The sequence below is a fragment of the Prionailurus bengalensis genome, chromosome B1 (genome assembly GCF_016509475.1).
Source record: "Prionailurus bengalensis isolate Pbe53 chromosome B1, Fcat_Pben_1.1_paternal_pri, whole genome shotgun sequence".
NCBI classification, from domain to species: domain Eukaryota; kingdom Metazoa; phylum Chordata; class Mammalia; order Carnivora; family Felidae; genus Prionailurus; species Prionailurus bengalensis.
This window is the reverse complement of record NC_057344.1, coordinates 60,252,274-60,266,851: the sequence shown is the minus strand read 5'-3', so window position 1 is coordinate 60,266,851 and position 14,578 is coordinate 60,252,274. Positions and strand designations below refer to the sequence as shown.

At 36.6% G+C, this 14,578-nt stretch overlaps 1 protein-coding gene across 2 annotated transcripts in view; it reads right to left on the bottom strand.

Moving 5' to 3' along the window:
* The window catches only part of DDX60 (DExD/H-box helicase 60), a 113,531-nt gene that overhangs the window by 40,437 nt on the left and 58,516 nt on the right, over window positions 1-14,578 (bottom strand). For both annotated transcript variants that reach the window (XM_043565932.1, XM_043565940.1), the window contains exons 26-29: window positions 11,975-12,133; window positions 8,742-8,889; window positions 6,198-6,350; window positions 3,929-4,033 (exon numbers count right to left, since the gene is read on the bottom strand). In XM_043565932.1, coding sequence (XP_043421867.1) covers window positions 3,929-4,033; window positions 6,198-6,350; window positions 8,742-8,889; window positions 11,975-12,133 — 565 coding nt within the window. The remainder of the gene's footprint in view (window positions 1-3,928; window positions 4,034-6,197; window positions 6,351-8,741; window positions 8,890-11,974; window positions 12,134-14,578) is intronic.

The following is a 14,578-nucleotide window of genomic DNA, read 5'->3' as shown; positions in this document are numbered from 1 at the left end:
TAATGATCCAATAAAAAGATGTATAGTATAAGAATGGATAAAAATAAAGAAGACCCATCTATATGCTGCCTACAGGAGACTCATTTTAGACTAAAGACATTGGCAGATTGAAAGTGAGGGTATGGAGAACCATATATCAGGCTAATGGATGCCAAAATAAAGCTAGAGTAGCCATACTTATATCAGACAAATTAAATTTTAAAACAGACTGTAACAAGAGATGAAGAAGGGCATTATATCATAATTAAGGGGTCTATACACCAAGAAGATCTAACAATTGTAAATTTTGTGCTCTCAAAATGAAAGTACCCAAATATACCAATCAATTAATCACAAACATAAAGAAACACATTGACAATAATATGATAACAGTAGGGAACTTTAACACCCCAGTTATAGCAATAGACAGATTACCTAGGCAGAAGATCAACAAGGAAACAATGGCTTTGGATGATTCACTGAACCAGATGGATTTAACAGATATATTCAGAACATTCCATCTTAAAACAGAATACAAATTCTTTTCGAGTGCACATGGAACATTCTCCAGAATAGATCACATACTAGGTCACAAATCAGCCTCAACAAGTACAAAAAAACTGAGATCATACCATGCATATTTTCAGACCACAACGCTTTGAAACTGGAAGTCAACCACAAGAAAAAATTTGGGAAGACCACAAATACATGGAGATTAAAGAACATCCAACTAAACAATGAATGGGTTAACCAGAAAATTAAAGAGGAAATTATAAAGTACATGGAAGCAAATGAAAATAAAACCATGACAGTCTAAAAACTTTGGGATACAGCAAAGGCATTCCTGTGAGGGAAGTATACTGCAATATGGGTCTACCACAAGAAGTAAGAAGGTCTCAAACACACAACCTAAACTTACATCTAATGGAGCTAGAAAAGGAACAGCAAATAAAGCAATAAAGCATAAAGTTAGCAGAAGAATGGAAATAATAAAGACTAGAGCAAAAATAAATGATATGGAAACAAACAAAAAGAACACCCAGTAGAACAGACCAATGAAACTAAGAGCTAATTCTTCAAAAGAATTAGTAAAACTGACAAGCCCCTAGCTAGACTTATCAGAAAGAAGAGAGAAAGGACCCAAATAAATAAAATCATAAATGAAAGGTGAGAGATCACAATCAACACCACAGAAATACAAACAATGATAAGAGAATACTATGAAAAAATTATATGCCAACAAACTGGGCAATCTAGAAGAAATGGGTAAATTCCTAGAAACATACAAACTACAAAATCTGAAACAGAAAGAAATAGAACAGACCCATAACAGCAAAGAAATTGAAATAGCAATCAAAAAATCCAAACAAAAGTCTAGGGCCAGATGGCTTCCCTGGGGAATTCTACCAGCAGACATTTAAAGCAGAGTTAATACCTATTTTTCTCAAACTGTTCCAAAAAATTGAAATGGAAGGAAAACTTCCACACTCATTCTATGAGGCCAGTATTAACTCGATTCCAAAAACCAGACAAAAATCCCACTGAAAAGGAGAATTATAAGCCAATATCCCTGGTGAAAATGGATGCAGAAATTCTCAGCAAGATGCTAGCAAATTAAATCCAACAGCTCACAAAAAGAATTATTCACCACGGTCAAGTGGGATTTATTTCTGGGCTGCAGGGGTGGTTCAATATTTGCAAATCAATCAATATGATACACCACATTAATAAAAGAAAGGATAAGAACCATATGATCCTTTCAATAGATGTAGAAAAAACATTTGACAAAATACTGCATCCATTCTTTTTTTTCTTTTTTTACAGCATCCATTCTTGATAAATACACTTAGCAAAGTAGGTATAGATGTAACATATATCAACATCATAAAGGACATAAATGAAAGACCCATGCGTAATATCCTCAATGGGGAAAAACTGAGAGCCTTTCTCCTATAGTCAGGAACAAGACAAGGATGTCCACTCTCACCATTACAATTTAACATAGTACTGGAAGTCTTAGCCTCAGCAATCAGACAACAAAAAGAAATAAAAGGCATCCAAACTGGCAGGGAAGAAGTCAAACTTTCACTATTTGCAAATGACATGATACTCTATGTAGAAAGCTGAAAGTCTCCATCAAAAAATTGCTATAACTAATACGTGAATTCAGCAAAGTCACAGGATATAAAACCAACATAATTATTTTGCATTTCTATACACCAATAACAAAGCAAAAGAAAAATAAATCAAGGAATTTATCCCATTTGCAATTACACCAAAAACAGTGAGATACCTAGGAATAAACCCAACCAAAGAGGTAAAAGATCTATACTCTGAGAACTATGCAACACTTATGAAAGACATTGAAGAGAATATAAAGAAATGGGAAAGCATTCCATGCTTATGGACTGGAAAAACATTGTTAAAATGTTTTTATGCAGTCTACATATTTAATCCAATCTCCATCAAAATAGTGCCAGCATTTTTCACAGAGCTAGAACAATCCTAAAATTTGTATGGAACCACAAATGACCCTGAATAGCCAAAGCAATCCTGAAAAAGAAAACCAAAACTGAAGGCATCACAAATCTGGATTTTAAGCTATCTTATAAAGCTGTAGTCATTAAGACAATATGATCATTAACTCCATTTTACAATGTAGAAATAAGGACATGGGGAGTAGAAGAAACTTGTCTATAGTTAAACACCAGAAAGTGAAAGGTCCTGAATTCACACCCTGGTAATTTGATCCCCAAGTTCAATTTCTGAAATTTTATAACACCCTTGCTCCAGAACCCTAACTCTGTGATTCCCAAAGATGATGTGGGAGAGGAGAGCTCATGCAGACACAGGAGCAGGAGAAGAAATCAGGAGAACGGGGGCAGAGGTTGGTAAAGTGGTGGGAAATAACAGGGGTGTTATATTGAGTAGGAACAAAGTCTACAAGGGAATAGAAAGTAAGTGTTTAGAAGGGAAAAACTTGAATATTGGCTGATATATCTAAATTTGATGCCACTGGCAGAAAGAATCATCAAATGTTCCTGAGTATGGAATCCTATAAAGACAAACCATACTGCGTGCGGGGCATAGGAGAGTAAGGAGAATCGAAAATCTAGAGAACTGTTTTAATAATACAAGGCCAAGTGCCTGGGTGGCTCAGTCAGTTAAGCATCTGACTCTTGATTTCAGCTCAGTTCGTGATCTCATGGTTTGTGATATTGAGCCCTCTGTCACTCTATGGAGCCCTGTGTCAGGCTCTGCACTATAGCGAGGAGCCTGCTTGGGATTCTCTCTCCCCTCTCTCTCTGTCCCTTCCCCACTCTTTCTCTCTCTCTCAAAATAAATAAATAAATATTTAAAAAAATAATAATACAAGGCCAAGAATATATGATGAGAGATACTGAAAGCAGAAATTGCAAGGCAAAAATCGAATACCACTACATGTAGGTGAAAGCAGAAATTGCAAGGCAAAAATCAAATACCACTACATGTAGGAGAATAATGAAATGGGCTTGGTAAAAGATTGTGTATTGGGAGCAAAAAAGAGAGAAGTGTTAGCTCCAGAGGCAAAATCATGTGCACAGGAAATGAATGAGTAAATGTTTATCCGGCACCTTTGATGTGTATCTTTTGTAGAAATTACTTCATTTAATTTTTACAAATGCTATGGGATAATAATTATTACCCCTATTTTGGAGATAGGAAAAAAGGATCAGGCGGGTCAGATATCTCACCTAAGGTCACATATCTGGTTAGTGATGGCCACACCATTCCAAGCTCACATGCTTTCCCCTATACCACAGCTAAAAATGACAGTCATGCATGAATGAATGTCAAGGTGTGCTAGCACACAAATTGCAATAGGTTTGAAAACTAACAGCTCACATTTTTTACTATTTTATGGTCCTATTTTCATGATGCAATAGTGAGTGTATGCATATTGAAATACCTGTCTGTAATTTAAAGCATCCAGGTAGACTGAGTTTTGAGCAAAAACCACAGATTTACAAGGCATGTTGATGCCTAAAGCAAGTGTCCCAGTAGCTGTCACCACCTAGAGAGAGAAAAAAAATTATGTCATAAAATAGCATTTCACTAGAATGCCATATAGTTACTAAAACTCTTTGAAGTTCAGTTGAACCACAGTGGGAAAATGGTATTTTCCCAAGTGAACCAAGTGGCTACAGATACTAGCCACGTTGGTAATCTTGTTATTTCACAAACACATCCAGTACATTCTCAGCCCAGGACCATACCAGTCACTGCTCTGCACGTAATATTCTTCTCCCAAATATTCGCCTGGCTTGTTCAGTTCTATGCTCAAATGTCAAAGAGAAATTTCTGATCTACCATACCCAAAATAACCACCCACACTATCCTACACTATTTCTCCTCATAGTATTAATGACTACTACTATAATAGTGATAGTATTTGTTTATTTCTCCTATACCAGACTCCAAGCCCTATTCACCATTGTATCTCCACACTGAGAAGAATAAATGACAGGTGTTCAGTAACTATTTCTTAATAATAACTAAAAAGGGAATTTCCTTATGACACAGTAATAATACTTTTATAAAGCCACTTCTGGGCAATTGCCTACTTCATCCACTATAACTTATTTGTGAAGTTTATTTCTTTGGAAAGAACATATTTTATCATAATACTAAAACAAAGTTTCATTTTTCCCTCTGAATTGCCTTGATAACTGGCCAAACAAAGGGGTAGGATAAACTTTAAAGTTTTTTAAATGATCAACTTTTGCTCATTTTCTCATATAATGTTGGGTATTTTAAATGGCTTTCTTTTTCTCTTTACATTGACTGTCATATATGCTACAGTTTATTTTTAATATTTAAGTATTTGGAATAATTTTCTCTATTTATTCTGTAACTGAATACATCTGTGACAATGAAAAACACATTTATTAAGAATTTTTCTAAAGTTCTTCAATTAAAAAAAGTGGGCAGAGTAAAAACATTACATTTATGCTGTAACTAGAAAAAAACACCTTTTTAAAAATGTGTTCTTTATAACAAAGCTATCACTATTTCCATAGTGTCTTTTCTACAGTGATCGAATTATTCATTTATTAAAATAATAGTAATTAAGACACTACCACTTAACATATAGTATTTTAGACACAAGACATACTGATCAAAATAAGTGTGCCTATTCTCCTGAATTTATAATCCTGGAGAAAATTTTGTGTCCAGTTATTAGCTTTTAAAGCAAATAAATAGCTTATTATTAGTTAAGAGAGAAATTAAGCAGTGTTGTTAATGACATAGTTTTGTTTTTATCCAGATTAAAAAAATTACCCTTGAATTTTTCTCAACATCTAGTTCAAGATTAAAAGATACTCCTTACTGTAGTACTCTCTCACTCTCTCCTCTCAACCCTCCTCCTCTTGCTCTGTCTCCCTCCCTCTCTCTCACTGTGTCTCTGTATCTCTGTATCTCTGTCTTTCTCTCTCTCACACACACAAATGTAATATCCATCATACAAAAATTTTAATATGGATAATTTTTAAAACTCACAGGCTATTTTTAAATATTACTCAAGACGTAAACAAAGAAATTATATAAATCCTCCTTGTGGATTTATCCAGATTATCCCCATGCACCCTCATGGAACATACTAAGTAAAACATAATAAGGGTTGGTTTTCAAGCTATTTAAAGTAATCTTCCTCTTGTCCATTATTAGTGATAGGAGAGAGAGCATTTAGGAGTGACTCATTTAGGAATGATTCATTGCCAAGTTATGCAATAGGGCACTGAGGAAGCAATGCATTCTTGCTCTTATTTCAGCTATTAAATTGCAAAAAGATTTGGTCAAAATCCTATCACAAGCGTCCTCCAAGCCCAGGAAAGAATGTCTGTAGCCAAAATTATATGAACAGCTGACAAAATTCCCTAGATATTATAAATGAAACAGAAAGGGGTTGTTCCAAGATCATAATAGGTATGCTTCATTACAGAAATATTTAGAAAAGTATCTGTTTAGAGAATATTTTAATCTCTTGAAAAAGAGAAAAGCTAAATGATAAACTTCAAACCTCCCCCTCAATTAAATGAGATGGAAGAATATGCAGTGACATTATGGGCTATTTAAAAAAAGATATAATTAGATGAGAAAAAAGTGGTCCATTTTTCATGGACATTCACTTTCCCACACACATAGCTTCACTTTTTGGAATGAAAACATTTACCTACCCTAATAAATCCTTTCCTAAAAAGAATCTCAACTAACTGTTTTTCTTTGAAGTTTAAAGAGCTGTGATGATATCCAATACCCCTTCTTGCCAAAGCCTTCAGTTGTTCACCTTTTCTTGTGGATTTTACTCGATCAAACACCATCTGCAAAGTCTGAAAGAAGCAAGAGTGTTAGGGATTTTGATCATTTCTTATCTAAGTTTAATTTAAATGAAAATAAAATAGTTAAATGAAAATAACAGTCATACTATGCAGTCATTTGACAAAACGAAGCAAGTGCTTGAAATGGACTCTACGTGAGTACAAACAACATTTTATGGCAGCAGCAGTAACTATAGGAAATATTCCAAAATCTTGAACAGACTGTCTCTCACTTTCTCACCCCACTACTCAGGTGAAAAGTCCTGACGACACCGTAGATAAAACACCCAGAGGAAGTGTGAGTGCATGACCTGAGGGAGCCTTGCAAGCTCTCCCCAGGGAGAAAGAGAAACTTCTCCAGAATGGCCGGGCAGGTTCCTCACCCCATATGGTGGGGGAGTGCTTACTTCTCACTGCAAATCCATCACAAATGGCCTTAAAAATGTCAATTCCCTAAGAAGGAAATCCACTTGTGTAGAGTTATATGTACAAAGATACTGCTTATGAGAGGGAGAAAAAGAAAAACAAAAAACAAAAAAAAACCAAAAACAACCTAAGTGTCCAAAAGCCAAAGACACTTCAGTTGTATAGTCATCCATGCAATGGAATATTGAGAAGGAATTCAAATGATGATGTAAATTCATGGTTATTAAAAAAAGAGAGAGACCATGAAGTTTACAAAAAAAAAGAAAAAAAAAGGTATATAATAGAACTGTGTGTGTAGGTGCCTGGGTGGCTCAGCCAGTTAAGCATCCACAACTCTTGGTTTTGGCTCAGGTCATGATCTCACGGTTTCATGGGTACAAGCCCCACGTTGGGCTCTGCACTGACAGTGCGCAGCCTGCTTGGGATTCTCTCTCTCCCCCTCTCACTGCTCCTCCCCACTCACCCTGTCTTTGTCTCTCTCAAAATAAATAAACTTTAAAAGAAAAAAAAAGACCTGTGTGTGTGTGTGTGTGTGTGTGTGTAGTCACAAATGAAAGGTTCATCCAGAAGATAAGTGATTACCTCTGATTGATGGCATTGCTTTGTTATATTAATTTGTATTTTCAAATTCATCTACCTTAAGCATGAATTATTTGCATTAAAAAAAGGGTTTTTTTGTTAATATATATTTTTATTATTTTTTTATTTTTATTTTTTTCAATATGTGAAATTTATTGCCAAATTGGTTTCCATACAACACCCAGTGCTCATCCCAAAAAATGCCCTCTTCAATACCCACCACCCACCCTCCACTCCCTCCCACCCCCCATCAACCCTCAGTTTGTTTTCAGTTTTTAAGAGTCTTTCATGCTTTGGCTCTCTCCCACTCTAACCTCTTTTTTCTTTCCTTCCCCTCCCCCCATGGGTTTCTGTTAAGTTTCTGAGGATCCACATAAGAGTGAAAACATGGTATCTGTCTTTCTCTGTATGGCTTATTTCACTTAGCATCACACTCTCCAGTTCCATCCACGTAGCTACAAAGGGCCATATTTCATTCTTTCTCATTGCCACATAGTACTCCATTGTGTATATAAACCACAATTTCTTTATCCATTCATTAGTTGATGGACATTTAGGCTCTTTCCATAATTTGGCTATTGTTGAGAGTGCTGCTATAAACATTGGGGTACAAGTGCCCCTATGCATCAGTACTCCTGTATCCCTTGGGTCAATTCCCAGCAGTAGCACTTGTACCCCAATGTTTATAAAAAAAGTTTTAATGAAAAAATTGACATACCACTTTTAGATATAACAATGTCTTTTTAGTGGTATGTTTTTTTTTAATTTTTTTTTCCAACGTTTTTATTTATTTTTGGGACAGAGAGAGACAGAGCATGAACGGGGGAGGGGCAGAGAGAGAGGGAGACACAGAATCGGAAACAGGCTCCAGGCTCCGAGCCATCAGCCCAGAGCCTGACGCGGGGCTCGAACTCCCGGACCATGAGACCGCGACCTGGCTGAAGTCGGACGCTTAACCGACTGCGCCACCCAGGCGCCCCTAGTGGTATGTTTTAACTACAATATACAAAGCTTCTGATTTTGACAAATTCTGTGTACATTATTTAAAGAGCATTGAACCATATGTACCCAAATATTCAAATGAAGCATGTGGGATTGAAGTCTAGAATTCAGGCTGCGAAAACCCTTTTTGTGAAAGAAAAAATAATAAAAGGGTAGACCCTCTCAGGGACTAATTGTTAACAAACAATAAATAATCTATAAATCCTGATCTTATCCTTTTTAGACATGCTCTGCAAAGCCCTCAAGAGTTATGTGTAACTAGAAGTTCACACACAGAGATTTCTATTCTCGTAGAGATTGCATTTAGTGATTGCATTCAATACTGTCTATAACTGAGAAATAACAGCTGATGAGCGAAATCATTTCCTGGAGGAGCATTTCATTCTAAGAGCTGACCTCTGTGTCTATTGCTTTTTGGTTAGCATAGGTACACTCCTGAGGGATTTCCAGGTTCTTCTCTAAAGTCCTGAGTAGATTAGTATGTTCAGCTTCGTGTATTAGTCTTTGATCCATTTTTCTGGGATTTTTGTGGCTTTTCTCATCTCTGTGCATAAAAATAAATTTTAATCAATGAATAGTCAGATTTGCTTACCATAGTGAGCCCATGACTTCCCAGACCCCCTCATCACCCAGTCACTCCTATATACATCTGTACTATTTTGACTCAAACTTCCTCCTCTAATGCACTTCCTCATTAGCTTCTGGGTCTTGCGATCCCATAGCAAAAAAATTTCCCTGTACACCCATATTTTCCCTGAGTGTTTCCTTACCTTCTTGCTGCAAGTAGCCTTCTTACCACATCCAGTTCTCCCCAGAGGACTTTGATTCCTCCTCTTGCTAAATTGGTGATCATTTTCTCTTTCTCATCTTTCATTACTCTAGGCTTGGAGGTAACGTGGGCATACCCCTTGCTCCACATTGCCAATTTCAGGCCATTCTCCTTTCCTTCTTGTGGTAGAGGCTACAAGCTCTCTGAGTTTGGTTGGTAAGGAAGGGCTCTCAGTTACACTGTTCCCTGGAGAATTGTTCTCAACTGACAAGAGCTTCCTGGACAAGAGCTTACAACCTCTCCTCAGAGTGAGGAAGTTGCCCACAGCCAGTAATTGACTGACATGAAGTACAAAAATCAGCCACCTTGACCCAAGTTGGGCAATTTTGTGATGCTCTCAGATCTCCCTGTTGGATCAGGCTCAGGCAATGTTGAAGCAAGACCCATATCTATGCATATTTTCTTCACTTTCCCTTTTTATGCTTCCTTCACTTTCTTACAGGGCCCTCATGAGCTCAACCTTTCAATAAATCACTTACACTGATACCCTCCTTTCAGGGTGTGCTACTAGGGAATCTTGCCTAAGATATGGCCGCATAAACCTCTGCCATGTCATCAGACTGTATTATCCATTACCTCTCAATGTAACAGCCTTTTACAGATACCCAGATCACTTACCCTTTCTTTGATTTTTTTTTTCAGTTTTCCCCTTAACTGTGAATATAAGACAACTCCAAATATGAGAAGATGAGCTCACGTGTAACCCATCACTAAGAGGTCTCACCTCCAGCTAACATAACCCTTAACTCAAGGATATAACTATGGAAAGGCCTGGCCCTAATGTTTGCCTAGTGGAGGCCCACATATTGTGGTTTAAATATTTATAAGTTTTAAATCAAGGTAACAAACTATCAAATAAAATATATTCTCTTCTCCTACCTTGACAAATATAACTCCATAACAATGCAGAATTTAAAAGGGTGAGAATGAGCTCCAGGTGGCCAAGTCCCCTAAGATCCACTGACACCTAATATTATTGGAATAGATACAAAGAGAGGAGGACCAGAGTAGTACTCTCCAAAACACAAGGACCAAGGCAGAGGCCCCCTCTCACTCTCCGTATAATGATGGTGCTGAACAAAGTGTTAAAACATTCTTTGTATTTTTATAGTGTGAATTGTTGGTCACTAATCCAATGTGAAATGATGTCTCCTAGTGCCCTGAAGAAAAGTTGTCTAAAGATCAGTACTAAAAAGGCTTATACTTCCTACACTGTCTCTGGGCTCTTCACCTTCCATTACTTCCAAGGAAATAATACAACAGGCAGAAATAAGAGAGGCAGAAAGTTCAGCAGCGAATTATAGCTTGCCCTAGAATTTGAGAACTCTGAATCAGAGAAGCTCTAAAATCTGTGTCAGCTTTGAAGAAGTATCTGCGTTTGATTGCTCAGACTTATTTAAAAATATTTATGAAATGACTATCACCTGTCAAGCAACATGCTGAGCACTAGAGATAAAAAGAGGGAAATACTAATAATGTAGGAAAAAGAAAGACAAGTAAAAATAACAGCAATACACTATAATAATTGATCTACTAATTATTAAAAGTGTAGCAAGAACACAGAAAAAAGAACACTAAATTCAACTGGAGAATTAGGGAAAGATTCAGAGAAGAGATAGCAAAATTATGAGTTTAAGCTTTGGGGGCAATCACAAAGGAGTGCAATTAGGCAGATGGGTCAGATCATGGAAAAACACAGATGCAGAAGAACAGGTCATGTAAGGAGAACCATACTTACTGAATATTGCTGGCAGGGAGTGGTAGAAAGTAAAGCTGAAAAAGTTAGGGCAAAACCTAAAACCTGTTGGCATACCAACAACAGTCAAAAAATTTAGACTTTATCATCTAAGCAAGGAAAAAAGAATATTGAACATGGAATAATTTAACCAATTTGAATGTTAGCAAGGGCCATTGTTAGCTATACTGGAGAGTAGTGACCTCTAAGGCTCTGGAGTCTAAAAAGAAGACCTCTATCGTCATTCAAGGAAGACATAAGGAGCATCTAAACCAGGCAGCAAGTAAAGCAGAGAGAATAATAGGGAGAGAATCTTGGACCTAGAGTTGTCAGGATTAGACATGAGAACAAGAAAGAGGAGTCAAAAATAAATTTCTACCAGGGCACCTGGGTGGCTTAGTCAGTTAAACACCAACTTCAGCTCAGATCATGATCTCATGGTCTGTGAGTTTGAGCCCCATGTCAGGCTCTGTGCCGACAGCTCAGAGCCTGGAGCCTGCTTCAGATTTTGTGTCCCCCCCCTCTCTCTGCCCCGCCCCCCACCCCCCTCCCCCACTCATGCTCTGTCTCTCTCTGTCTCTGAAAAATGAATAAACCTTAAAAAAAATTTTTAAAAAATTCTACCAAGCATAAAATTGGGATTTCAATGCATTCTAAAATTCATCCTATATTCACTTATGTGACTGTGATGGTAAATCAGTGACACCTCCATGTTGTGACCCAAGACAACATGTGTTAATTTTGTTCTGAGAACTGAGAGTTGTAGTCACATATGCTTAGTTTGAGAGATGATTATGTCAGGTACATAATCCACCTATGCTCATAGGCTGTGGTCCTACCTCTCTGAAGTCCTAAATGAGACTCATCTACGCAACTGAGGAATACATATATAAATATTATGGCCACTTATCTTCACCTGATTCTCCCACCCAAATTTACACAATTGGCAAATAAGTCCAAGCAACAATTAGAACTACTTTGTTGCACGTTCAAAGTATGTTTCCCACTGGACTTATGAAGTATTTTAACCTTTTTAGCCACTAATTTGTTTAGTTAAATACTTACATTGTCTTTTGTTTCTCGATGGATTTTTTAACTTTTCGAAGTTTGTTGGTCACATCATGGGCTTCTTTATCAGCTTTGAGAGACCTTTTTTCTGCTTGCTTTTGCTCCAGGGAAGTTCTCACACTTAAAGCCCTCTCTTCTACATCTCCTAAATTAAATCTGCAAACAAATGAAAAGACTCCTTGCCTTGAAAACAATATCATTATCAAGATTCAAATAAATTTCCATCTACTGTTAACATCCTGACATATACTTGTCAAGTTTTTAATTCCACTAATCTTTAGGTCTACCTCCTAAACAGAATCAAAGGCCCTTAGCATTCTGTAAATATATGTAAGTTCAGATCTCACAAATCTTCTGTGAATTTTAGAGACTCCTTTATTTTTCTCTTTGTTTTTTTCCCCAGTTTTATTGCAGTAAAATTGGCATGTAACATTGTATAAGTTTAAGGTGTTCAGTAGGATGATTTCATACACGTGGATATCACAAAGTAATTACCATAATAAGGTTTGGTAACACATCCATCACTTCACATAGTTACTTTTTGTGTGTTAGTGTGGTGAGAAGATTTAAGATCTACTCGTTTAGCTATTCTAAAGTACACAATACAGTATTGTTAGCTATAGTCACCATGTTGTACATTAGATTCCCAGAACTTAATCATATTATAAAAGTTAATTTATACCCTTTAACCAACATGTCTTCATTTCACTCACCCGCTGTGTGCCCCCAGTCCGTGGCAACCACCAATCTACTCTGTTTGTATGGGTTCAGCTTTTTTAGATTCTATATATACAGTGAGATCATACAGTAAAACTTTGCTCTTAGGCAGTAATGGAGATAATCTCGGGCTCTCACCCTAACCTTCTGGATTGTAGTTACTTCTTTCCAGAAACCAGATAAACCTCAGGTGTTGCTGGCCTTTACAATCCAGAAATGTTTCCAGGCTCTGGGCTTTATACCTTTTGAAACGTAAATACCTAGGGACCTACTGGTCCAGACTTCCTGCTACTGTAGGACTTAAACTAGCAACCTAGTGCAGGTTGTAATGATTTGGCCTTTTCAGACCTGATATATTAACTAGGAAAATAGGTAAAAGACCAAATTCACATGGTATGTGAAGAGTAATATGTTTCTAGGGGAAGTAAAATTAAAAAAAAAAAAAATTCCTTATCTTTACATCACATGCATTTCCCTGAGTCAGGAAGCTAGGACCTTTGATAAGAAGACTGAAATGTCCATGGAAGTTTTAATCTTCTCTCAATATTTTATTGGCAAAATGCTGCGGCTGGCAGTAGCCAATAGCCATCATTACTATACTAACCACAGCTTCTTACAGCAAATCATAGGTTGACTCTCATCAATAAAGCTTTCTAAATGTGAGGCAAAGAGTTTTTGTAAAGTCTTTAAAGAGCTAGCATGAAGAGAAAATCTTGTTAGCTACTGAAAAGTAAATAAATTGGCATACTGGTGAAGTAAGGATTTAAACAAAGGCAGTCTATACAACATGGCAGGAAATTTTATACAGTAGACAATGAAACAATAAAGTTAGTAAACACTTAGACCTGCTATTTTCAGACACTACTCTAACTGTCTTATATATATTTACTCATTTTGTATTCACAATGATCCTATGAGGAAAGCACTGTTACTATCCCGGTTTCACTACTGAAAAAATGGACACATAAGTGATCTGCCCAAGACTCCACATTTGTATGTGGCTGAGTCTGGCCTCCAAGTCCATGTTCTTAACTATGCAATCATGTTGTTTCTCTTTTATATTAATGCAACTTACATGATCTAGGTGAACATCTGTATGAAATGACATCATTTCCATCACAGTATTTCACTGTTAAAAATCTAAATCACATGGAAATAATTTTTTCCTCTCAAATCTCTCTGATAACCTATTTGAAATGAATGTGCTCACGACTGGACTTCAGCCAATAATACTGTGTAGTGCTACACTTAGGACTTTCATAATTTATTTGTATTTAACTCTCACCCCAACCCTATGCATTACTATTTTTCTCACCTTATTTTGCAAATGAGGAAACTAAGTTTGAAAGTCATCAGGTAGCTGTTTCGAAGTGCCATACTAATTGACAACAGAGGTAGGATCCAGACTTGAGCCTGACTGTGAAATGCATGTTTTTAAGCACACTGATACTGTCATTAACAAACATGCTTCACACTTTTTTTTTTTCTAGAGACCAGACTGGAGACGTTGACAGGTACAACTATTACTTGAAAAGCTCTCAGATGCACAGATTGAGCCCTAAAGTATCCTGATTTGTTGATGATCTGGAGTTACTTATGAGTAAATTAAACTGCATAAGACCAAGGATTTTCATAGTACATTTTCTAAAGAGCCCAAAACTCCATAGACATGCCAAGATTCAATTCCTCAAGCAAAATTAAATCCATGATATTTTTGTGAAATATGTTCCTTTTTTTTAAACATTGATGGATTTTAATGAATCAAAATTAAACAGAATTATTTAACAAAAAATAGCATAGGCAAAGTTAATGGGCAGGTGCTAGACTCAGAGAAGATAACTGCCAAATTAGTAACTGACAATGAATTAATTAGAATTCCTGAAA